The sequence below is a fragment of the Gekko japonicus genome, unplaced genomic scaffold (assembly GCF_001447785.1).
Source record: "Gekko japonicus isolate JY-2015 unplaced genomic scaffold, Gekko_japonicus_V1.1 scaffold2273, whole genome shotgun sequence".
NCBI lineage: Eukaryota > Metazoa > Chordata > Lepidosauria > Squamata > Gekkonidae > Gekko > Gekko japonicus.
Window position 1 is genome coordinate 149,338 of NW_015164264.1, and position 25,935 is coordinate 175,272.

Genomic DNA, 25,935 nt, shown 5'->3' on the forward strand with positions numbered 1-25,935 from the left:
TGAGCAAACTAATGTCTAAACTAAAGACTCTTTAATCTGTTATCTAACTATGCCTTGGTTGCCAGTAAATCTGACACACAGATCATTTGTGGTTGTTAAAGATAACTTATGTTTACATTTAGACCTTCCAACAAAGAGTTAAATTCAAATGACTTGCAACAGATGGGCAGAGACAGTGAAACCTGATACTGAAGGAGAACAATGTTGGAGGTGTAATAAAATGTTGTTTCTTTTTTTACACATCTGGTATGAGGACCAGTTAATCCACAGATTCCGGCTTCTTTTTAGCGTTTTAGTAGTAAGTCATCTCTTCCACCCAGCTTCCACCTAACTGCTTATGGGCACTACAGTTGCCACATATTCTGTTGCCATATATCCTTGAGATGTCTACCCTTTCTCCAAAATAAGTTTTTATTTATTTATTTTTAAAGAAAAACTTATTTTGACGAAAGAGTAGACATCTCAAGAATACCCTGGAATGGCAGAGAAATTGAGGGTAAGCAAGCCCCTCCCCCTCCATGCTCAGAAGAGAGCATAACCATGGTGTCATTCAAGCTTTTTAAAACATTCTATGTGCTCCAGGAATTAGACTGATAGATGTCTTGGCTAGGATTGCCAGTGAGTCCAACTTTAGTATCAACTTCTTTTACCTACAACTTCTTCTGCCTTGTCCTATTGTTGGTCTTTGGCTCTGACTTGTCCTGGAGCTCAGTACTCTCTATTTCTTAACAGCCATCTTTTCTCTTTTTTTCCTTGGAAAAACTCACTCGATCTTCAATAAATGCTGTTCTAGTTTTTCAATTTCTCCCTCTGTTTTCCTGCCCCTTTCCTCACATCTACTTCTTTGCCTTTCTGTTGTAGCAGTTGATCTTCGATTCAAGGCCCATAGGCAGAGAATGATCTTTTCTTAAATTAAGAAAGAATCCCACCCACCTAGTGATCTTAGGTGTGTACAATATGATAAGAAACATGTTTCATGCATAGCTCTGCTTTATAATAAAGGTTCTTTAAAAGTGCCATGATTTAAAAAATTCATGTTCTGGAAAGTATTTGATATTTAACTACTCATTTCTAATGTAGGACAAGTAACAAGATTTCTGACATCTTGCCTGAACACTTGAGAACATTTCAGTCTTTAGAAACTTTAGATTTGAGTGACAACCATATTTCTGCGCTGACTATGGCATCGTTTCCTCCTCTGCCGCTTAAGTACCTGTAAGTTGCATTTTGTTTAATATAAGTTTTTTCCAGTTATCCAGAAAATGTTAGGACAGTTTTCTTTAATTTTTAAACAGTTTATTTACTTTATTTGAACTATGTCTAGGCACAAAACTCTGATTTGCGATGTATAGTTAAGCCTTATGCAGATACAACATTTGTTGCTTGGACATCGGAAGAACAGTGGGAGATCAGGACAGCACCAGCACTTACTGCAAAACAAATGTCTCCATAGAGCAACACATGCATGAATCAAGAAATATCTGTAGTTGTTCTGTAACATTATTGGGTGAGACTATTGACTGTGGATCCTTTACTTAAACCCACTGCCATCATGTGGTCTGTTAATTGCACCAACTGATCGATTAATACTTTCAGTTCTAATATGTATTGTTTTCTGATGGCTTGCAAATGATGGATCTGTTCCTGAAATTCTTTTATAAATTTTCCCAGTATAGCTTTTTATGTGATCATGTGGGTCACACAGAGTCCTGCAATGTATGTTCTAGGCTGCTAGAAATAACACGGTCAGAACTGTACAATGATAAATGTTGATTGCTCTAAAGTTACACTTGATTTGGAAGAATATCTTTCAGTCTTTGAAACGTTTGAGAATCTGAGCTGATTCGTTGGGTCAGCATTGTTGATTCATGTCTTCTGAGAACCGTAGCAATTGATGGAATGAAACAGAACTGTGGGCTTTCAGATTGCCACTTAACCACTGATGGGAGCTTGTTAAAGAAATGATTAAGTTGTTGTGTATAGCAGCCAACAGATAATGAGGGCATGATACCGTGTTAACTTTCTTAACATTATGTCATTGTCATTCCACAGGCATATCAACAGTAATCGAATTGTTTCCCTAGAACCAGGCAGTTTTGACAACTTATCCAGCACACTTCAAGTGCTGAAGCTGAATAAGAACCGGATTGCATCCATCCCCCAGAAGATGTTTAAACTTTCCCATTTGCAACATCTGTGAGTGTACCCTTGAGTCACCAAATTCTTTTAATTAGTTTTGAAGGTCTTTGGCAGTGCTTGAACACCAAACACTTTTCCGCAACAGGCTTTCTCCCTGCAGAAGGAAAAGAGACCCAGTCCTTGGTTGCATACTTGTTCTGAATTTCTGTGTTGATATTATCTTCCTGCACCTGGGGTCGTGGTTCTTTTGTTATTATTCAGTCTCACAGTTGAGTCCGACACTTCAAGACCCCATGGACTACATCATGTCGGGCCCTTCTGTCTTCCGTCATGCTCTGGAGTGTGCTTAATTTCATGTTTGTTGCATCGATAACACTGTCTAACCATCTCATCCTTTGCTGTCCCCTTCTTTTACCTTCAATCTTTCCCAGCATCAGAGTCTTCTCCAGTGAGTGCTCCCTTCTCATTTGGTGGCCAAGGTATTTGAGCTTCAGTTTCATTATCTGGCCTTCCAGGGAACAGTCAGGGTTGATTTCTTTTAGGATTGACTGATTCAATTTCCTAGCAGTCCAAGGGACTCTCAAGAGTCTTCTCCAGCACCATAATTCAAAAGAATCTATTCTTCAGCACTTGGCCTTCCTTATAGTCCAACTCTCACAGCCATACATTGGCTCCAGTCACACGGGCCAGATAACGCAGGGGGGGAGGCGTGGCTGTTCGTCCTGGAGCAAAATAAAGCGCAGTAGCCCAATCACACAGTCCCCCGAGTCTCCATGCTTAGGCTATTAGCTGGCAATCACACGGCAATGCTGGAGCGTGGCAAAAAAGCGGCACGGCGAGTGTTTCGCGTTTGTGCACATGCCCAGTTCTGCAGAGCAGCACTGCTTTCAGTTACGTGTTTATGTGCATGTGCTTACGAAAAACATCCCGTTTGCAATAGGACCTGGATGGGCGCCAGATGCCGCGGGATACTAGAGCTCCCGCGATCAGACGCCCGCCCCTGCCCCGCATTTTCCGGATACTAGTGCCTTTCTGCAGTACTTTTTTACTGCGCATCTTTGGCGGGACGCCACAGGTTGGCCACAGGTGCGCTACGCTTCCTAGATGTGGTGTGATCGTGCCCCGAAAATCCACCTGACATTCGTGCCTTTAGTGCGGCAAATCCTCTGTGTGAACGGGGCCATTACTACTGGGAATACCATTGTTTTGACCATACATACTTCTGTTGGTTTATTTATTTATTATTTGCATTTATATCCCTGCCATCCTGCGGGCGGGCTCAGGAAGGGTAACATCATCATTAGAATAAATACAATTTCAGTTTAAAACATTAAACATTAAAACACGATAAAGCATTATAACAATTAAAACAATGGGTACTGCTTGGAACAGTGTTGGCAAGGTGATGCCTCTACTTCTTATTATGCTGTCTAGGTTTGTCATAGCTTTCCTCCCAAGGAGCAGGCTTCTTTTAATTTCATGGCTGCAGTCACCATCTGCAGTGATCTTGGATCCCAGGAATGTGAAGTCTGTCACTGCTTCCATGACTTCCCCTTCTATTTGCCAAGGAGTCATGGGACCGGATGCCATGATCTTAGATTTTTTGATGTTGAGTTTCAAGCCAACTTTTGCACTCTCCTCTTTCATCTTTAGCAAGAGGCTCTTGAGGTCCTCTTCACTTTCTGCCATAAGAGTGGTATCGTCTGCATATCTGAGGTTGTTGATGCTTTTCCCGGCAATCTTAATTCCGGTTTGTGATTTATCCAGGCTGGTATTTTGCATGATGTACTCTGCATATAAACTAAATAAGCAGGGTGACAATATACATCCTTGTTGTACTCCTTTTCTTATGCTAAATGAATCAGTTGTTTCATATCCGGTTCTAACTGTTGCTTTTTGACCCTTATACAGGTTTCTCAGGAGGTGGTCTGGTACTCTCATCTCTTTAAGGACTTGCCATAGTTTGTTGTGATCCACACAATCAAAGACTTTTTGGCATAGTCAATGAAGCAGAGGTTTTTCTGGTACTCTCTTGCTTTCTCCATAATCCAGCAAGTGCAATTGCGCGATTGTTTGAACATTCTTTGGCATTGCCCTTCTTTGGAATTGGAATGTAAACTGACCTTTTACAATCCTGTGGCCACTGTTGCATTTTCCAAATTTGCTGTCATATTGAGTGCAGCACTTTAATAGAATCATCTTTTAAGACTTTGAATAGCTTAGCTGGGATACCATCCATCACCTCCACTAGCTTAGTTGTTAGTAATGCTTTCTAAGGCCCATATGACTTTGCACTCCAGGATGTCTGGCTCAAGATCACTGATCACACGGTCGTGGTTGTCAAGGATTCTTCTGTGTATTCTTCTGTGTATTCTTGCCATCTTTTCCCAATTTCTCCTGCTTCTGTTAGGTCCCTACCATTTCTGTCCTTTATCATGGCCAGCTTTGCATGGAAAGTTCCTTTGATTTCTCCAATTTTCTTGAAGAGATCTCTAGTCCTTCCGATTCTATTGTTGTCCTCTATTACTTTGCATTGTTCATTCAGGAAAGCCTCCTTATCTCTCCTTGCTGTTCTCTGGAAATCTGCATTCAGCTGGTTAAATCTTTCTTTTTCACCTTTGCCTTTCACTTTCCTTCTTTCCTCAGCTATGTGTAAAGCCTCATCAGACAGCCACTTTGCTTTCTTGTATTTCTTTTTCTTTGGGATGGTGCTGATTGCTGCCTCCTGTACAATGTCACGAACCTCCGTCCATAGTTCTTCAGGCACTCTGTCTATCATATCTAGTCGCTTAAACCTATTCACCTCTACTGTATATTCATAAGGGATGTGATCCAAGTAGAACCTGAATAGCCTAGTGGTTTTCCCAACTTTCTTCAGTTTGAGCAATGAGTAGTTCATGATCTGAGCTACAGTCAGCTCCTGGTCTTGTTTTTACTGACTGTATAGAGCTTCTCCATCTTTGACTGCAAATGATAAAATCAGTCTGATTTTGGTGTTGTCCATCTGGTAATGTCCATGTGTAGAGTTGCCTCTTAGGTTGTTGGAAGAGATTGTTCACTATGACCAGTGTGTTCTCTTGACAACTGTTAGCCTTTGCCCAGTTTCATTTTGTTCTCCAAGGCCAAACTTGTCCGTTATTCCAGTTACGTTTTGACTTCCTGCTTTAGCATTCCAGTCCCCTATGATGATGAGGACATCTTTTTTTGGTGTTAGTTCTAGAAGATGTTGTGGGCCTTCACAGAACGGGTCCACTTCTGTGCCAGTAGTTGGGGCATACACTTGGATTACTGTGATGTTGAATGGTTTGCCTTGGATTCGGACTGAGATCATTCTGTCATTTTTGAGATTGTATCCCATTACTGCCTTTTTCACTCTCTTGTTGACTATAAAGGCCACACTATTTTTTCTACGGGATTCTTGGTCACAGTAGTAGATATAATGATTTTCTGAGTTAAATTTGCCCATTCCCGTCCACTTTAGTTCACTGACGTTCAGTCTTGCCATCTTATTTTTGACCACGTCAAGCTAACCTTGATTCATAGATCTTACATTCCAGGTTCCTATGCAGTATTGTTCTTTGCAGCATCAGACTTTCCTTTCACCATCAGACACATCCACACCTGAGCATCCCTTTGGCTTTGGCCCAGCCGCTTCACTCTTTCTGGGGTTACTTGTGCTTGCTCACTGCTCTTCCCCAGTAGCATTTTGGACACCTTCAGACCTGAGGGGCTCATCTTCCGGTGTCATATCTTTTAGCCTTTTGTTACTGTCCATGGGGTTTTCTTGGCAAAGATACTGGAGTGGGTTGCCATTTCCTTCTCCAGTGGATCACATTTTGTCATGGTTCATGGTGTATCAAAAATATATAGCATTTCCGTTTGCTTTTCTTCATATCACTAAGTGCCCAGCAGTTTGATAGACTATGTCAGAAAGGCCTGGCTGCACAGAGGGAAGACACCAGTGTGATAGAATGTCAGATCAGGATTTGAAAAAATGGGGTCCGTATCTTCCTCACCCATCCATGAGGTCAATGAGCAACCTTGGTCTAGTTTTTCTGCCTCACAGGGCTTGGGAAAGGTAAATAAGAAAAGGAAATCTATGTATGCTGCCCTGAGCTCCTAGGAGGAAGGGTGGAATTAAAACTGATACATTAGGGGCACTTTCACATATGCTAAATAATGCCGTTGCAATCCACTTCAGAGACTGCAAGTGGATTTTGCCATTTCATACAGTGAAATCCAGTTGCAAAGTGCATTGAAAGTGTGCTATTTAGTGTGTGTGAAAGTGCCAAGAGCCACCCTCTCTCCCCTAGTACGAGAGCCTGAGTAATAAGCTCACTCATCACCCAAAGCAGCTTGGCCTCCCTGATACAAATGTAGTTTGCTGGACCTGGTCCTGCCCAGGAGGAGTATGTAGAGGTTTATCAATTGTTAGTGGGACAACAGGGAAGCTGAAATTCTGGAGGTGATTTAGGAAAAGTTTTGTGAAAGAAGAAAGTCTAAAGGATAAAATACATAGGAAGTCCTACTCTAGGAAACAACATGGCACAAGAACTGGGGCAACTGATGTCCTCATACAAATCAGAGAGAGTAAGAAAGAACAGAATAGGAGAAGAAGAAAAGAGATATAGCCAGTGCAGAGAGGAAAGATTGGCATTGATTTGGAATGTGGGTAAGAGCTAGAGCAGTGACTTAAAATTAGGGTTGCCAAGTCCATCTTCTGCCCCCAGTGGGGGACTTTGGGGGTGTTCCTGGAGGGGGCGGGGCATCACCGACGTGATGACGTCACGTTGGGGACGTCCGCCACCCCCCCACCCGCCCACGTGCCCAATCTCCAGAAATGTTAGTTCCCTGCACTTAAAGGAGCCAGCGTTTCCCTTTTAAGTGCAGAGGCGGCATTTCCCCTTTAAGAGCAAAGAGCAAAGTACAGCCGGCGTTTCCCTTTTAAGTGCACGGAGCTGGCATTTCCCTGCAAGCCCGATCTCAAGCGGAGATCAAGCTTGGGAGGAAACACGGGCTCCATGCACTTAAAGGCAGCCATCCCTCTCTCTCAAGAGAGAAGGGAGAGGGGTGGCTGTGGGTGTTGGGGGTGGGGCTTCCCCCACCGGCCATCTGGCCGGTGGCGGGTAGAACCCCCCCCAAAAATTGGGGACCCCTGGCAAACCGGGGGGGGGGTTGGTAACCCTACTTAAAATGAAAGAGGAAGTAATCCAAGCAAGGGTTGCAGAGGCATTCTGCAAGGTATAAGGAAGGGCACAGATCATCCCAGAAGTCTAGAAAGCCAATGGTTGTAGAGAAGGCAAACATTTTAACAGCAGCTAAGGGAGGTTGAACAAAACAAGGCTATGGCACAATTTTGGTAGAACTTGTATCAAATGGATAACAAGAGATCAAAGATAAGTCCTAATGTTTAAGGGTGAGAAAGTGTAAGTTTATGTTCTTTTAGCAAGATTTGTATTTTTTTAAATTTTGCAGAGAGATGAACCGCAACAAAATTAAAATGATAGATGGTCTTACTTTCCAAGGCCTTTCTGCTTTGAAATCTTTACGAATACAGAGAAACGGGCTCATTAGACTCATGGATGGAGCTTTCTGGGGACTAAGCAACATGGAAATATTGTAAGTATCTGCTTCTCCATAGTCTTTAGGAAGAACCATTTTGAATTCCATCATCAGTGCAAGTTTTGAATACTGTGGAAAAGATGATGTTAACTGTATACAAATGTTTCATCCACCAGACTTGTGAAGTAAAAAAAATAATAATACCCCAGTTGACTTTTGTTTAAAGAAGGAGCCCCCGTCTTTAATAAGAATCAAGAATCCCAGACATTTTTAAAAAGTTGCTAAAGCTTGCATATGAAGTCTTTTAATCATTCTGGGTTTTGTGTGTGTGTGTCTAGGCAGCTGGATCATAACAACCTAACGGAGATTACCAAGGGCTGGCTTTATGGCCTGCGGATGTTGCAGCAACTTCATCTTAGCCAAAATGCTATCAATAGGATCAGCCCCGATGCCTGGGAGTTCTGCCAGAAACTCAGTGAGCTGTAAGGAATATTATTACTACTACTACTACTACTACTACTACTACTACTACTACTACTACTACTACTACTACTACTACTGCTATTTAGTCTATCCAGTTTTCAGAGCAGAACCCCAGCCAAAGTATGAACCACTTACTATCAATCTGTGAGTTTTTCATAACAAAGTTTCCAAGGTGACAACGGCTTTCTGTGTTATGTGTTCCATGCAACAGCTTTTTTGTTGTGATATACTGAATCAGCTGGGCTTTCTTCCCTTATTTGCAGCCATTTTGCTCAACTTGGCTATTGTGATTTTTTTTATTCAAAGAAATATCATCCAGCAGTAATATTATTACAAATAATGGGATATACTATAGAGGGCTATATTAAAAATAGATATACTGAAAATATTCAAGGATTGAAGTTGTATTAGGTTTAAAAGTCTTACACTAATGAAAATAACAATTTTTCCTCTTCTCAAACTTGCAGAGACTTAACTTATAATCATTTGGCAAGATTAGAGGATTCAAGCTTTGTTGGCTTAAGCCTACTAGTGAGACTGAACATTGGCAACAACAAAGTGAGCTACATTGCTGACTGTGCATTCAGAGGACTCTCCAGTTTACAAATATTGTAAGTTTCATAGTAGCTTGCAAAGGACAAAATGCTATTATTTGTTGGAACATGCAATGCAGGTGTACAAGAAGAGAAGACATTCCTCCTGGGCGCAACATATGGGAAGCTAGACAGGGGCATTGGCTTATACCTTCTTCTATAAATGTCATTTTCTCATTTGTCTCCAGAATGCTAGTCTCTGGCTGTTTCCTGCTTCTTCCCCCAAAAGAGAGCTGTCTGTCATGTAGTTAGCTCATTCGCTCTATCTTTTAGTTACTAAGTAAACTGCTCTGATCCTTAATCAATTTGTGTGACTTGACACTGTGTACTCACTCTGCCAAAATCATTTAGAAGTACAGGAAGGAAGGCTGGATGATAAATGATCTTCAGCATGCGTTCTTTTAGGTGGTGAGGCTGGCACAGCTGTCAATCTTATAATACATCCCAGCACTCCAGGAGAGCCAGTTTGGTGTAGTGGTTAAGTGTGTGGACTCTAATCTGGGAGAACCAGGTTTGATTCCCCACTCCTCCACTTGCACCTGACTGGATGACCTTGGGCAAGCCATAGTTCTGGCACAGCTGTTCTTGAAAAAGAGCAGTTTCTGTCAGAGTTCTCTCAGCCCCACCTACCTCACAGGGTGTCTGTTGTGGGGAGGGGAAGGGAAAAGAATTTATAAGCCACTCTGAGACTCCAAGTGAAGGGTGGGGTATAAATCCAATCTCTTCTTCTTCTTCACTTAGAGGCACCTTGGCGATCATTGGCCATCTCAGTTGTTGTTTTTCTGTTTAACTGGCTTCCAGGTTTTTTACAAATGGCTGCCATGTTAGGTGGTAGCTGAGGAGCTAAAAACTTGGGAGCTTTTAACAAAACATGGACAGATCTTGCCAAAAGGTGTAATGACAACCATCATTATGCAGTTGAAGAAGGCAGTTACATGATGCTTCCTCTTTCTTCTATTCTGTCGGGTGACCTTTATCAACACCTAAGATTCCTTAGCTAGGATGTCGGAAGATTAGCACTGTATGCCATTTGGACTTTTATTTCAGGACTGCCTTTCTTAGGCTGCAGTCTCACATAACAGAATCTGGTTCAGAGTAGACACAATGAATAAAAAATGCATAGGGTGGTTGCATTCTCTAAAGGTTGCATTAACTAACTGACTCCGCATTTTAACCCAAGAATAGTATTCAGCCATGTGTATCCCAAGGCACTGATTTTCAAATGCCACTAAATCCACTGTGGGAGTACCCGTTTGTGCTAATACTGTGACATATGAAACTCAAATGAGTCTTCTGATCCCTTGAAACCCCCACCACCACCAGGTTCAGTGCTTGGAACCTTTCTAACATTGTAATTGGCAGAGGATGATAGGTTGCTCTTCCAACATAAAACAGCTGTTCTTCTGGAGTCTCATAAATGTTTTACTTTTTCTGCCAATGATGTGCTTTGACACAGTTGTTGCACCACTGTTACAGTTTTCTGTTTTGTCTTTGTTGAGAAGCCTGATAACTTGCTTCTGAGCACTTTTTAACAGAGGTAGTTATTCATAGTGCAATCTAAACAGAGTTCAATGTTTCTACGTCCACTGGAGTCAACAGGTTTAGGAGGATATCACTGTGTTTAGGATGGCATTGTCACCTACCTACCCGTTTTTCAATTTAGAAATATTTAGACTTGGAACTAACACGCTGCTGAGTTTATAATGTGCTTCAATTACTTTTGTTATTTTAAAAAAGTAGTATTTGTTCAATTTTTAGTAGTGGGTCTTATTATTATTTTTTCCTGCACTTCCTGAACAGGGATCTCAAAAATAATGAAATCTCATGGACAATTGAAGATATGAATGGTGCTTTCTCTGGACTTGACAAACTTAGGTGGTTGTAAGTACAACTTCCCACTTTATTTTCAAATGTAAAGCTTAGAATATTAATGGTAGACCTAGGCTAAGTTCAGCCATGAGATAAATAACAATAAGCAAGGTGAGACTTCAAAAGTCCAAAAATTAGAAGATTAAGAGATAAAGGATATGAATAAGGGCAGAATAGCAGGGTGGAGGGTTATGGAACTAATAGTGACCAGTGGGTAGCCACCTGTGAGGTGAAATTGCCCTGTAGGGCACCATGTGCTTATCACGTTTATTTCTTTGAGACCATCTTCTCTGCTAGACTCTGCAATATCAAAACATAATATCAGTTAAACTCAGTAATCAAACACTACTTTATTTTACTAGAAAGGGTGACCAAGGTCTGAATATTGTGAAGGTGGGGGTGAAAAAGAATCAAAAGCACTGTACACTATTAAATACTGGAGAAAGTCTAGAGATGCTAGGATGTTTTAAAGATTGAAATAGGGGAAGTGTATATGTTTTGGAGATGAAAGTGTGATGGTGCGGGGCTTAGGAAGTCAATACCTGTGACTTCCATTAACGTGTGTAAAAAGCATTTGTAAGAGACTTTCTTGACAGGGTCCAGAAATGCCACACCTCGGCTGAGGACAGACTGGCAGTATGAAGCACGAGGGAGGCGGGGCAAAAAGACCCAGACCAATTTGTGCCGGGGATTCCCAGTCGCCCTGCACCTACTGATGTGGGAGCATACCGGGGAGGAGGCACACGAGAGAGTTCGCACTGTTGGTCTGCCCCTGGCGGAGGCGCAGCTGTAAGCGGATTTTTTTCACTCCAGTGACATGCGTCTATGCACATAGGTGCAGCACCACATCAGCAATTGGGGCAGGATCCCATTGCGCCCGCCCCCACCCCGCATTGGGCGGTAGAGCAGCACACATCTGGTCACATCACTGCTGCCTCTCCAGGGCAATCAACTGCACCTTCCTGGTGCAGAGGACACAGGCAGCTCCAGCGCATCCCTGCTGGATCAGCCAGTTCACATTATCAATGTGGCTAGTTTGCAGCTTTTAGCATGCACACTTCTGGGAAGCGGGATCAATGTGCCCTCCAGGGTTTGCTCTGGCTTTCACCTGGTACTTTTTAAACTCGGTAGGGAATTGTCATAGGACAGGGTGAGTACGGATGGGGAACGCCTGACAGCTGTGGCTGTGTAAACCGGCCCCTTTAATCCATTTGTGAAAGGTGCCTATATCAGGCCAAACTGCCAGTCTGAACTCGGCCCTCCTGCTCTGCATTTGTTCCACATTATCCATTTATATTTCCAGGCTGCTCCAAGGAAACAGGATTAGGTCAATTACTAAGAAAGCATTTTCTGGTCTGGATGCACTCGAACACCTGTAAGTAGTTGCACATCATATTTAACTAAAAATGGCTAAAACAAACAACTACAATAACTGACCGTAGGAAGGTATTTCTTAATCTATACCCAGAATTCCCCTAACAAATACTTTCTACTTAGCATATATGCTGAAAGTGCTGTATTAATGCTACCTCCTTATTTTTTGCCTTTTTGAAACCAACTTTGAGAATTTGAACTAATTTGGTTTATATATGTGTATTTTATTTCTTCAGAGATCTGAGTAACAATGCAATCATGTCAGTACAAGGAAACACATTTTCACAAATGAAGAAACTTAAAGAACTGTAAGTGTTTCTGTGTTACCTTTGTATGGTCTCTGTATGCTTGAAAATTGCAGCTAACCATAGTAAGAAACAGAAGCAATAATATCTCTACATTTATTATGGCGTAATTGCAAAATTGTGCTTGTTGCAATTTTCCCCATGTGACAGGGATAGGTAACAAAAAGGTGTAGATTAACTTTTTTAAAATGAGAGGTAATGTTTGACAAATCAAATATGCTGTTTTAATCCTTTAAAAAAACACTTGCCATTTTTAATCCTTTAAAAAAGAAACACTTGCCATTTTTCTTAATTCCTTTATACATCTACCTAAAGCAAACGTCAAAAGTACAGTGGACCACCCCTGATCCCAGCTCATCTACCTGCATTGGACAGATTGGCCAAATAGCATCTGTGTATATACAATCCAACTACAGAAGTCTGATAGTGTGTTTACAATCAGTGTGAGGATGTAATCCAGGTCCTGTGGAGAGGACAATACCATGAACCCATTAATCATTGAGTCTGTGCACTCCTGTGTAGCTTTGAACTGGCGTATGTAACTGGAGTTATCTGTGCATTTAGGTAGTGTCATAAAATGTAAGCTGCTTTCAGCATCAGATGGAAACACCTTCAGCAATTAATAACTATAAGAATGTTATGAGGAGTGCCAGTTATCAAAACCTCCTATTTTGAGGCACATATAATCCTATCTCTTACATTGTTTTCCCAGTGTCTTTTTGTCATCACTTTTATCCGCCATCTTTGTTCATAAAATGGCAGCATAATTGACACAACAGATTAAGCTTTTTTTTACAATGCAGGACAATTCTGCACCAAAGACTTTCCACATCTGGATTTCCACTCACTGGATTCACTTCTAGAAGTAAAATCAAAACTGAATAAGCAGGGATCCCTGTGTGCACTTTCAGAGGGTACATAGCATTCCAAAATTTTTAGTAGATCCTTGTTCCATCTCAGTGTTATGCACATTACAATTTTAGTCTCATAAGCAACTTTTAGGTAATGTTTCTGGGAATAAGTGCTATCTTTCACTCCAGGATCCTTTCAGATCTGAAGAGAGAGAGGGGAAGGCGTGTCCCCCTCCTATTGCACTGTAGTAGGAATTGCCCCTCTGCCCCATGAGTGATATTTAAAAGGGGGGGAGGTCCTGGGAGCTCCATTCATGGAACTCCCAGCATTGCAAGGAAGAAAATAAAGAAATGACTTGTGCACCTTCATATTCTACTATATCAGTTTTAAGTGTTAAAGTTGACTTCTCTGAAGTCAAGAAGGTCTGTTTCTTATGAACTCAATGTTCTTCTATTTCTCTTTCTCTTTTTTGTCCTAGATATTTAAACACATCAAGCCTTTTGTGCGATTGCCAACTGAAATGGCTGCCAGAATGGCTGGTAGATAATAACTTCCAGAATTTTGTAAATGTCACTTGTGCCCACCCTCAGATACTGAAAGGAAGAAATATTTTTGCTGTCAGCCTCGATAGCTTTGTGTGTGGTGAGTTAAAACAGCCCTTTTAAAAATTCCATTCAGAATTTTTCAGTAGGAGATTGTTGTAGGGAAGTGTTAACAAGCTATATGTCTTCTACCTGAATATTTCAGGTGAAATACTGTTTCTTCCCACAGCATATGAGCTCTGACCTGGAGTTATTTAGACTTTGTGGTTTCATTTGAGATGGGGAGTGACATTTTACTGACTCAGATTCGTGTATTTCATACTTATGTAGTGTGTACAAAGGAAAGATCAGTGGTTTGTGGTGGCATATGTGTATACAGTTAGGTTTAAAATATGGTAAGTGCTGTTCTAAATACATTGGCATAGTTCGATATGTTTAGACTGGTGCATACTTCATATGCTTAGTTGTATGCATAAATGTTGATTTTTATATATAATATATATATAATATATATATAAAAGGCTGTGAGCTGAGCAAAAATCAAGACATTCTTAAGGAGCTTTACAGAAGTTCAGACCAAAACAACATTGCCATCTTTAAAGTACTGTTTCTTTTTTTATGTTCTCTGTGGAATCTAGCATTCACAGTTGGTAACATTGCGTGGTTCGATGAGGCTGCGGGCTATGCCGTGGAGGGACAACCAGGACGGACAGTCCACAGCAGAGAACTCAGACAAAACGTGATCCACTGGAGAAGGAAATGGCAACCCACTCCAGTATCTTTGCCAAGAAAACCCCATGGACAGTAACAAAAGGCTAAAAGATATGATGCCGGAAGATTAGCCCCTCAGGTCAGAAGGTGTCCAAGATGCTACTGGGTAAAAGCAGAGGGCAAGTACAAATAACCCCAGAAAGAATGAAGTGACTGGGCCAAAGTCGAAAGGACGCTCAGCTGTGGATGTGTCTGATGGTGAAAGGAAAGTCCAATGCTGCAAAGAACAATACTGCATAGGAACCTGGAATGTAAGATCTATGAATCAAGGTAAGCTTGACGTGGTCAAAAATGAGATGGCAAGACTGAACATTGATGGAAATGGGCGAATTTAACTCAAAAGGCCATCATATCTAGCACTGTGGCCAAGAATCCCGTAGAAAAAATGGTGCGGCCTTTATAGTCAACAAGAGAGTGTGAAAGGCAGTAATAGGATATAATCTCAAAAATGACAGAATGATCACAGTCCAAATCCAAGGGAAACCATTCAACACCACAGTAGTCCAAGTCTATGTCCCAACCACTGACGCAGAGGAGGCTGAAGGGGACCAGTTCTATGAAGACCTACAACACCTCCTAGAACTAACACCAAAAAAAGATGTCTTCATCATCATAGGGCTCTGGAATGCTAAAGCAGGAAGTCAAAAGGTAACCAGAATAACAGACAAGTTTGGCCTTGGGGAACAAAATGAAGCTAACAGAGTTTTGTCAAGAGAACACGCTGGACAGAGGTTCGTGACATTGTACAGGAGGCAGCAATCAGCACCATCCCAAAGAAACAGAAATGCAAGAAAGCCAAGTGGCTGTCTGAAGAGGCTTTACAAATAGCTGAGGAAAGAAGGAAAGTGAAAGGTGAAAAGGAAAGATTTACCCAACTGAATGCAGATTTCCAGAGAACAGCAAGGAGCGATAAGGAGGCCTTCCTGAATGAACAGCAATAGAATCGGAAGGACTAGAGATCTCTTTAAGAAAATTGGAGAAATCAAAGGAATGTTCCGTGCAAAGCTGGCCATGATAAAGGACAGAAATGATAGGGACGTAACTGAAGCAGAAGAGATTAGGAAGAGATGGCAAGAACATACAGAAGAACTATAAAAGAAGTACCTCAGTGTTCTTGACAACCACGATGGTGTTATCACTGACCTCGAGCCAGATGTCCTTGAGTGTGAAATCAAATGGGCCTTTGAAAGCATTACTAACAACAACGACAGTGGAGGTGATGGTGTCCCAGCTGAGCTATTCAAAGTCTTAAATGATGATGCTGTTGTTCTGCACTCAATATGCAAGCAAATTTGGAAAACGCAACAATGGCCACAGGATTGGAAAAGGTCATTTTACGTTCCAATCCCAAAGAAGGGCTATGCCAAGGAATGTTCAAACTATCACACAATTGCACTCATTTCACATGCTAGCAAGGTCATGCTCAAGATCCTACAAGCTAGGCTTCAGCAGTACATGGATAGAAAACTGTCAGAAGTACAAGCTGGGTTTCAAAGAGATAGAGGAACTAGAGATGAAATTGCCAATATTCGCTGGATTATGGAGAAAGCAAGGGAATACCAGAAAAACATCTATTTCTGCTTCATTGACTATGCTAATGTCTGTGGCAAGTCCTTAAAGAAATGGGAGAACCAGGCCACCTCACATATCTCCTGAGAAACCTGCATAAGGGCCAAGAAGTGACAGTTAGACCTGTATATGGAACAACTGATTGGTTTAGCATAAGAAAAGGAGTACGACAAGGATGTATATTGTCACCCAGCTTATTTAATTTATATGCAGAGTACATCATGTGAAATGCCGGCCTGGATGAATTATAAAGCGGAATTAAGATTGCCGGGAAAAACATCAACAACATCAGGTATGCAGACAATACCACTCTAATGGCAGAAAGTGAAGAGGACCTCAAGAGCCTCTTGCTGAGGGTGAAAGACGAGAGCGCAAAAGTTAGCCTGAACTGAACATCAAAAAAACTAAGATCATGGCATCCGGGCCCATCACTCCTGGGCAAATAGAAGGGGAAGTCATGGTAGCAATGACAGAAATCACCTTCCTGGGATCGAAGATCACTGCAGACTATGACTGTAGCCATGAAATTAAAAGAGGCCTGCTCCTTGGGAGGAAAGCTATGGCAAACCTTGACAGCATAATAAAAAGTAGAGACAGCACCCTGCCAACAAAAGTCTGTATAGTCAAAGCAATGGTATTCCCAGTAGTAATGTATGGTTTCTAGAGTTGGACTATAAGGACGGCCGAGCGCCGACGAATAGATTCTTTTGAACTATGGTCCTGGAGAAGACTCTTGAGGGTCCCTTGGACTGCAAGGAGATCAAATCAGTCAATCCTAAAATAAATCAAACCTGACTGTTCCCTGAAAGACCAGATACTGAAGCTGAAGCTCAAATACTTTGGCCACCAAATGAGAAGGGAGCACTCACTGGAGAAGACCCTGATGCTGGAAAGATTGAAGGTCAAAGAAGAAGGGGACGGCAAAATATGAGATGGTTAGACAGTGTTATTGGTGCAACAAACATGAAATTAAGCAAACTCCGGAGGACGGCGGAAGACAGGAAGGCCTGTTGTGATGTTATGCATGGGGTTGCGAAGAGTCAGACTTGACTGCGCGACTGAAAAACAACAACAAATATTTTCTACTTTTAAGCAGTGAGCTTACATTCTTGCCCTGCTTCCTCAAAATAATATTTCTATCAAATTTTGTTAATACACTCAGGGGAAAAGGATGATGACTGCAGTTTTGTCCTGAATGTGGAAGATCAAAAAATGAACTTTAACTTTCAAACGAAACCAGAGTTGTTACAAAATTCTTTAGCATCCTTACACGTATCTTAGCGTGCATAGCTGTGCTTGGCAATTGTGAAGGTATTCCTTCCCTCCCTTGCCCCATGTAGAGTCATGCAGAGACAGCAAGAAGAATTATCTCAAGGAAAGGCAACAGGAGGGGTAGGTTCCCACTGACAGCTCTGGAATATTTCCCGGTATAGTACAGGCAGGCATAAGACCTATTATGTATGACCATAGAGATGACTGTCCAGAGAACTGTTGGTAAGAAAGCTCTTTTCGTTCTCCCACGTTACAATCAGAGGTTCTTGTTTATGAATGTTTGCTGAGATACAGACATGCACTTACTTCCTAGGAGGAACAAAGAGAGATCGTATTATCCACCACAAGAATTTATTTAAAACCCTCTGAAGTAACATAATTCTTGATCGTATTATCCACCACAAGAATTTATTTAAAACCCTCTGAAGTAACATAATTCCTGATGCAATTTGCCCCCTTTTCCGGAGTTGCTGTTTGCCCCCTGGTTTGGAACATAACAGTTATTGGTATGCTTTACCCCACAGAGCAAATAGCAGTTCTGTGTTGGGAGAGGATAGAAATGTGTCTGGGTTGACTCCTCTGTTGTTGCTTTTAGCCTCTTAAAGAAACAGTTGACATGCCAAATTTGGGCCTGAATCACAAACATCTCTTTTAGAAAATAGAGCCATATTTTCCATTAAGATACTCAGCTACTGAGCTCCAAAAATGCAGTATATCACAGGTGCAGTGATATTGTATCATATCCACTATAGCATCTGCACAATATGGCTTCTTGGTAGTTTAAAAAATAAATCCCTAGTGTCTACTTGAAAGAGTTACTATTTGAATTAATCTTATTGCACAGCGTCTACCAGAAATAGAACAAAATTCAGTTTTCTTTAGTGAGCTGAGCAAATTTACAGCATTGAATAAACATTTTTTGATCTTTGTATCCCAGTTATCATTTTAACGTCTCAATGGGAAGTGTCGCTTAAAGATATATTTGCAGTCTAGAACTAGTGTGCAGCTTAATTCTTAGATCTTGCATTTGAATGATCATAATTCAAAAATTCTTCCTTGCATTCATTATAATGATTGCACAGCAGGAGAAAAATACTGCAATGCCTCTCTTAACTTAATGAAAGCAACTTGTTGTGTATGTTTGGTTTTAGAAGCTAATTCAGCATGCCAGGTTAAAGATCGGGGAAGAAAAAGAAGCTGAGAAACCCCCAAAAGAGGATATTAACAAAGATAAAAGTGTGTGCTTTTTCTTGCCTTTATAATTCAGATTGGAAGTAATTTGCACTGCTTCCAGCTATAAAACGATGATCAGTAAGCAAGGTACTTTCCCAACATAAACTGGAAATGAGTGTTTAAACACACTGTACTCTAGAATAATAATTTCACTGATCTGTGAGTGGTGGTGGCAGTGGACAGTGCTGTCAAGTCACAGCCAGCTGAGGGTGACTCCATAGGGTTTGTTGGCTCTTTCTTACAAACAGATGTACGCATGTACATGCAGGAGGTATGCGTGTTTACTGTTAACATGTGAGCATGGTTCATGTAATGTAGCTTAGGCTGAGAAAGAGGGATGGACCCAAAATCACCCAATAAGATTCATGGCTGAATAGGGCTTTCCTGAGTCTTCACAGTGTCTGCCTAACTCTTATATCACACTGCCTTTAATGAGCATACCCTTCCATGAAAATCTGACCATTGCAGTCAAAGGTTTTTGCCTACCCTTCTACCTGTTGTCTATGATCAGTGGGCAAGATTCAGTCATGCAATTCTAACTCTCCCTATCTAAAGGGAACTTGGTCCACCAACATCCATCAGTAATGTTACCACCCACACTGTTTGTATAGAGAGTCTCACATTATGTTACTTCCAGATATCAGTTGTTTTTCCCCTAGATGTTTATTACTTTTTCAAACATAATCAAAAGCTTACAAGTATGGTCTTTCACCCTCTCCTTTTTCTGTTTGGAAAAAATGTGATTTTATTCTTGGAGTTCATGGTGTGCCCTTTTCATATTTGCAGATGATTTTCCAAAGCCACAGATAACTGTCCAGCCTGAAACTCAATCAGCAATCAAAGGTTCCAATTTAAGTTTTATATGTTCAGCTGCCAGCAGCAGTGATTCTCCAATGACTTTTGCATGGAAGAAGGACGGTGAATTGCTGAATGATGCTGAAATGGAAAATTACGCACATCTCAGGGCACAGGGCGGTGAAGTGATGGAGTACACCACCATTCTGAGGCTATGCAACATTGAATTCAGCAATGAAGGGAAATACCAATGCGTTATTTCAAATCACTTTGGCTCATCCTATTCCGTCAAAGCTAAACTTACAGTGAACAGTAAGCATCTCAAGTTAACACAACCTTTTTTGCACTTACTGGATTTTAAAATTTTTTGCAGGGAAACCACTAGAGCTTTTTGCAGATGAGGAGGGAGGGGTTTAAGGAGTTTATGTACAAGCTACGTTATATGGCATGATAAACATTTTATCCAAAGATTTTAGCACAAAATATTTGGATAATCAGTGCTTAGGTGATTTTAGCTAATTTTGGATTGGGTGGACATAATTTCACATGCACAAAAGTCACAAAAATTGTTTAATGCACAAACAGTATTAGTCATGAAGTTGCAGCCTTGATGCATCTTTTCTTGACTGTCCTTAAATACTGAAAACATGGGAAACTACAGCTTGACGTAGGAAATTATGGTTCACACTACTGAAGGTGAAATATTTCATTAAGAAAGAATGAATAAATTGTGCAATCAGTGTCATTTCTGGTATTTTTCTGTAGTGCTTCCTTCATTTACCAAGATGCCCACGGACATTACCATTCGGGCAGGAGCAACGGCACGACTAGAATGTGCTGCAGTAGGTCACCCAGTACCTCAGATTGCTTGGCAGAAAGATGGTGGCACAGACTTCCCTGCAGCACGCAAGAGACGCATGCATGTGATGCCTGAAGATGATGTGTTCTTTATTGTGAATGTCAAAATTGAGGATACTGGTGTTTACAGCTGCACAGCTCAAAATACTGCTGGGAGTATTTCGGCTAATGCAACACTAACTGTATTAGGTAAGACAAAATGTGATTGCCAGGTAGAGATCGGGTACCCTGGCCATTCACTTTTTTTTCTTTCACAGGAACTGGTGCCAGTTGATATAGAGGGCTAAAGCCTTACAAGCATCTCCTGAGTCAGTAAATATAACTGCTAATAATAATTTTGCTTTCTTTCCAGAAACGCCTTCATTTTTGCGGCCCTTGGTGGACCGAACTGTGACAAAAGGTGAAACTGCAGTCTTGCAGTGTATTGCTGGTGGTAGTCCTCCACCTCGACTTAACTGGACCAAGGATGACAGTACTTTAGTAGTGACAGAAAAGCATTTCTTTGCCGCAGGAAATCAGTTGCTTATCATTGTGGACACAGACTTTGAAGATGCTGGGAAGTATACATGTGAAATGTCTAATACACTCGGGACAGAGAGAGGCAACATTCGCCTTAATGTCATTCCCACGCCTACCTGTGATTCTCCTCAGAACACTGCCCCATCTTTGGATGACGATGGATGGGCTACAGTGGGTGTTGTGATCATAGCTGTGGTCTGCTGTGTGGTGGGCACTTCCCTTGTCTGGGTGGTCATCATCTACCACACAAGGAGAAGAAATGAAGATTGCAGCATCACAAACACAGGTGTGTAAACTGAAACTTGGCACTGGAAGAGCATGTTCAAATATGTGTGTGGTTGCCCTCAAGAATTTTTTTCTTCCAGAAATATTTGTCTCTTAACTGAAATTCTGAAGTGAATAGTTTTTCATAACTGTCCTGGTGTAGCTTATGAGCTTAAAAATACTGCCAAGAATCTTGAAGCACACTGATACCTTTGTGTGTGTGTTTGCTTAATCACAGATGAGACAAACCTGCCTGCTGACATTCCAAGCTATCTGTCATCCCAAGGAACTCTAGCGGAAAGGCAAGATGGGTATGGGTCATCAGAGAATGGAAGCCAACATCATTTTGCTTCATCATCCTCATCATCTATGGGAGGATATTTCTTACAACAAAGGGATAGCAATGGTATGTGTCAAATTATCAAAGTGTACTGCACTAAAGGCTGGGATAAAACTGAATAAATAAAACTTAATGCAGACAATATGGAATTGTTAACATATTAGGTGTGCTCCCAGTCATGTAAGGATGAGGTGTACTGCTTATTCTCGGCAGCACTGCACTTCCATCATATGGCTTAGGTTTGCACTATGGGGTTCTCAAACACTGCCCAGATGGCAATAATGACAGTCAGTATTGCCTTTTCAAAACCTCAGGCTGGAATGCCAGCTGCACCCTGGCCTGATTAAAAAGATTTGTCCACTGTCACTTTTGCCAGCTTGTCTTTAAACTCACTCTGGAGCTAAAAAGGAGACGCTTCATTGCTGGATTTGGTCTACTGACCTTGGGACTTGGTAAATAACACTTTGAAGTTTTTAAAAAAACTTGGGATACCATTTTACTTAGTCTACTTGACTGCCTAAATAAATAAATCCTTGTATACAGATTAGGGATATTTCCATGTAATAGCTTAAAAAACCTTGTTCTGCATTTCTCAAAAAAAAAAAATTCTCTTCCATCTACAACCAGGTCTTTGGCTCAAATTAAGCCCTTCCTAAATGTCACTGTCCAAGTAGCTAAGTCTGTCCTCACATCCTCCATAAGCTGAGACTGTGAGAAACATATTCCTCCCCACATGCTACAAAGAGACTGTTCACTTGGCAGATGAAATAGAAATGAATTATAGGCCTATTATTTATTAAATTAGTTGTATCCCACTTGAGATGTAAATACCTCCCAGGTCATAATAAAAACTTCCACTGGCCTTCTTATACTTCCTTGAGAATCCTTGCTTGGTGACTGGCTTTAACCCCAATAGTCCTCACACGTGGAACTGGGATCTGTCTTCCCTAGTCATAATTAGGGATATGCATTCGGTTCAGACGAACTGAAAAGCAAACCGGCATGCTGAACGCCGAATCAGATTAGGGAATCTGATTTGGCTGGCCGAACAGGGCCGTATATTCAGCATCCATTCGGTCAATCTCTTTGCTGGGCAGGGAAGGGAAACTTTAAATACCTTCCCTTGGCTGGGGAGTCATGCCGCGAAGGTGGCACGAGCCCCAGAAGCAAGGGAAAGTGTTATAAATTTAAAATGCCTCCCCGCTACTTCCAGGCCTTCCCTGGCTTGCCTGCTTTGGCTGGTGGTCCAGGGGAGGCATTTAAAATCCAAACCTGAAAAATTCTGAATTTGTTTTTGGGTGCACACTCCTAGTCATAATAAAAACTTCTACCACAAAATTCAGGGCACATCATTAAAACCCAAAACATATCAAATCACAAGATGGCAGCCTAGCAATCAAGAAAAAAATCTTCCTAAACCCACAGATGTTATCATGTTAGACTGGAAAAGTATTAAGACCCAGGTCCCTGCCATATTGCCAGGCTTACAAACAGGCCCAGTCTCTGAAATGTAAATGAATGCTAGAGTTCAGGTTCTTCTTCTTACCCTACCTCATCATGCAATCACTGATTCCTTTGGCACTTCCTCAAGGCCTCTTGCTTGGTGACCAACTCTGATAAACTAGCCTTCTCAAGGAGAATGGGTGTCTCTCTGATTGTTCTGTGCATAACCAAGTTCAGCTCTGCCACTGAATGACAGGTTGATAGCAGTGCAGAAACTGCCGTTGCAAGCAAGATGCAAGGCAGCTACTGTGCACGCTGCTTGTCTGCCATCCGTTCCGTAAAGATGAGCGTCTTTGCTTCATTGGATTGCTGCTTCTGGGTTGGCTGTGTTCCTTGTAGTCTGCCCATGCTCAGTATCAACACAAAGAGGAAACCCTTGTGCGTATGAAATAAACACACACCTACAGACAAGGAACATGTAACAGGATCCAGGCAGATACTATAATATAGACGATAGAGGGCTACCTGGAAAGCCAAATTTAGAGAGTGGAGTTTCAGATTATTTTTCCTTATCAGAAGTCTGCTCACACCATTAGCAAGCTGCTTTTGGAACTTCATGAAGATTTGACACTGTAAATGCAATGAAAGTTTTATCTGCAGGTTTTTTTGTTGTCGTTTTTTTAAACGGTCTTCTTCAATAAAAGGAAACCACTGATATGTGCCATTCTTTGTTCTCAAGGAATTTGCCATATAGATAATCACAGTGAAAATGACTTGGAAGCTGTAACTGATCCATTTTTATGCCATTATCCGGGAACTTCAGGAAATGGTTATCTGAAAGGGAATATAAGTGGGTCAGATGTGTTCGAAGTATACCATACAAGTAAGCTATGTTCTGTGTGAATTTAAATTCTGTATGGTATGGTATTTTTCTTATGATTCAGGCTAACCCAAATTTTATTTATTTATTTAAGGCTGTATCCCAGAGCAAAGAGTCATATGTGCAGACCTTTACGATTCTAGCTGCTTAAAGAAAAAGGAATGTGACCTGTATCCACACCCATCTGAAGATTTTTTTGACCAGTATATCAGCATTTCTGGAATACACACTCCAAGTGGTAAACTGCTTCCCTCTGTTTACACTTCAAATGAAGAAAGTGGAATAAAAAACTCACATCTCAGTATGGACAGCCGTGACTGTAACAGAAATCAGGAACTGTCTTCTGTGGCTACAAGCAGCACTTTTCTTGGTATGTTTTTAACCTTTTATATGCTATAGAGGACCTTTGTGAGCAGGAAACTGATGTACCATCGTTTGGGTTCTACCAAAACATTGGAAGTAATATAATTTGGTGATCACATAATGGCTGCTTCATCCTTCATCTGAAGAAGTGAGCAGTGACTCACAAAAGCTCATACCCTGCCACATATTTTGTTCGTCTTTAAGGTGCTGCTGGACACTTGCTCTTTTCATCTGAAAGAAATAACACAAACCCACCTGATACTAAAAATTCTGATCTCATCTGTCAAAGGTGATCATATGTCATGATATATGGCAGCTGATTTTCTTCCTGAGCTGTTGAGGGAAAGAGAACACAAATAAAAATTACTTGTTCCATTGCCGAAGAAGTTTCCTCTTGGCTCAAAGGTTTGGCTGAGAGAGAGTGATTGGCCCAAGGCCACCCAGCAAGCTTCCATGACAGAGTAGGGATTCAAACCTGGGTCTCCAGAGACCTTCAGAGGTGTGGCTTGATCAGCCTGAGGAGTAATGCCTGAGGTACCTAAATGCACATGAAATTCCCTGACCACTTAGAGATATTCATAAGGAAGCTTTATGAATAGACCAGGGAAGTCTATTTTATTTTATTTTTTAAAGAAATTTTTAAAAAGGTAAAGGTTCCCTTGCTCGAAAGCCAGTCAAATCCGACTCTAGGGTTGCGGTGCTCATCTCCGTTTCAAAGCCGAAGAGCCAGCGCTGTCCAAAGACGTTTCCGTGGTCATGTGGCCGGCATGACTAAACACCAAGGCGCACGGAACGCTGTTACCTTCCCACCGAAGTGGTCCCTATTTATCTACTTGCAATTTCTTGCTTTCGAACTGCTAGGTTGGCAGGAGCTGGAACTAGAGATGGGAGCTCACTCCATCATGCAGCACTCGGGTCTTGAACTGCTGAACGTCCGACCTTCCACAGCCTGCAGTTCAGCGTCTTAACCACTTGAGCCACTGCAGCTCCTCAAAGAAATTTTAGCACCTATTAAATTCAGCATCAATTGTATCATGAAGTGATAACTCAAAGGCAAACCTTAGGTCAGAATACTAAATGTTTGTTGTGTGCCCTTTTGTCCATTTTTAATATGTAGAAAAATAGACATTTTTTTCTTCTTTCAGGAACATTTGGAAAACCTATATGGAGACATCAGCTTGATTCCTTCCCAGGCTGCAGGCAGCCATCAGTTTGGCAACCCAAAGCCTCTCGTAATCATCCTCATGAATCATTGGACTTCGAGTCTGAGGATGAGGATGATAATAGAAGGGGCAGGACGTTTCCTGATGGGGACAATTGCATTTACAGACAGGCTGCTGAAAACTTGAGGACTCCTACTTTTCAGTTCTCTGAATTGGATACATAGCCAGTGTCTCCCAGACTGATTTATGAACAAAGTTTACTACCTCAAAGTGTAAGGACAAAAAAGGGGAAAAGACTGAACCTAAAACCTAGAATTCAGAACCTATAAAGGTTACTCAAGAATAGAAGAGGGCCAACTCTTAAAATCTAATTATGAAACCTAAAAAATATACATGTATTTATTAAACACAAATTAAAATAACAAATAAGGGCCCATTCATACCCTATATACAAATATAAAAACATACAAAGGCTGATGAAATAGACCTAACGCGATTCGACCTTTACAGGCCTTCCTCAGAGGTCTAATACAAATAGAACATGTTGGCTGATATGTAAAAATATATACAATCATACATATACAGAATATGAAATAGAGACCAGAAAACAATTGTTCCAAAGTTTAACCACAGGGCAAAGAAGAGAAATACAAAAATACAAATGAAACCTCCAGTGCAATCACATGCCCAGTAGTACTTCTCTCTGGTCAACTTATATATTCTCTTAAGCTTGTACAGCCAAATGT

General features: G+C 41.2%; 1 protein-coding gene across 1 annotated transcript in view; it reads left to right on the plus strand.

Annotated features, from left to right (window-relative positions):
- LRIG3 (leucine-rich repeats and immunoglobulin-like domains 3) overlaps nt 1–25,521 on the plus strand; it is a 64,483-nt gene extending 38,962 nt beyond the window's left edge. Inside the window, exons 4-19 of the mRNA XM_015408719.1 lie at nt 1,081–1,215; nt 2,053–2,196; nt 7,615–7,758; nt 8,040–8,183; nt 8,652–8,795; nt 10,578–10,658; nt 11,950–12,021; nt 12,257–12,328; nt 13,656–13,819; nt 19,351–19,671; nt 20,125–20,406; nt 20,570–21,022; nt 21,239–21,406; nt 23,523–23,666; nt 23,758–24,033; nt 25,172–25,521. Of these exons, the coding sequence (XP_015264205.1) occupies nt 1,081–1,215; nt 2,053–2,196; nt 7,615–7,758; nt 8,040–8,183; nt 8,652–8,795; nt 10,578–10,658; nt 11,950–12,021; nt 12,257–12,328; nt 13,656–13,819; nt 19,351–19,671; nt 20,125–20,406; nt 20,570–21,022; nt 21,239–21,406; nt 23,523–23,666; nt 23,758–24,033; nt 25,172–25,413 (2,986 nt within the window). The 3' untranslated portion in view covers nt 25,414–25,521. The remainder of the gene's footprint in view (nt 1–1,080; nt 1,216–2,052; nt 2,197–7,614; nt 7,759–8,039; nt 8,184–8,651; nt 8,796–10,577; nt 10,659–11,949; nt 12,022–12,256; nt 12,329–13,655; nt 13,820–19,350; nt 19,672–20,124; nt 20,407–20,569; nt 21,023–21,238; nt 21,407–23,522; nt 23,667–23,757; nt 24,034–25,171) is intronic.
- Nucleotides 25,522–25,935: the final 414 nt, after the last annotated feature.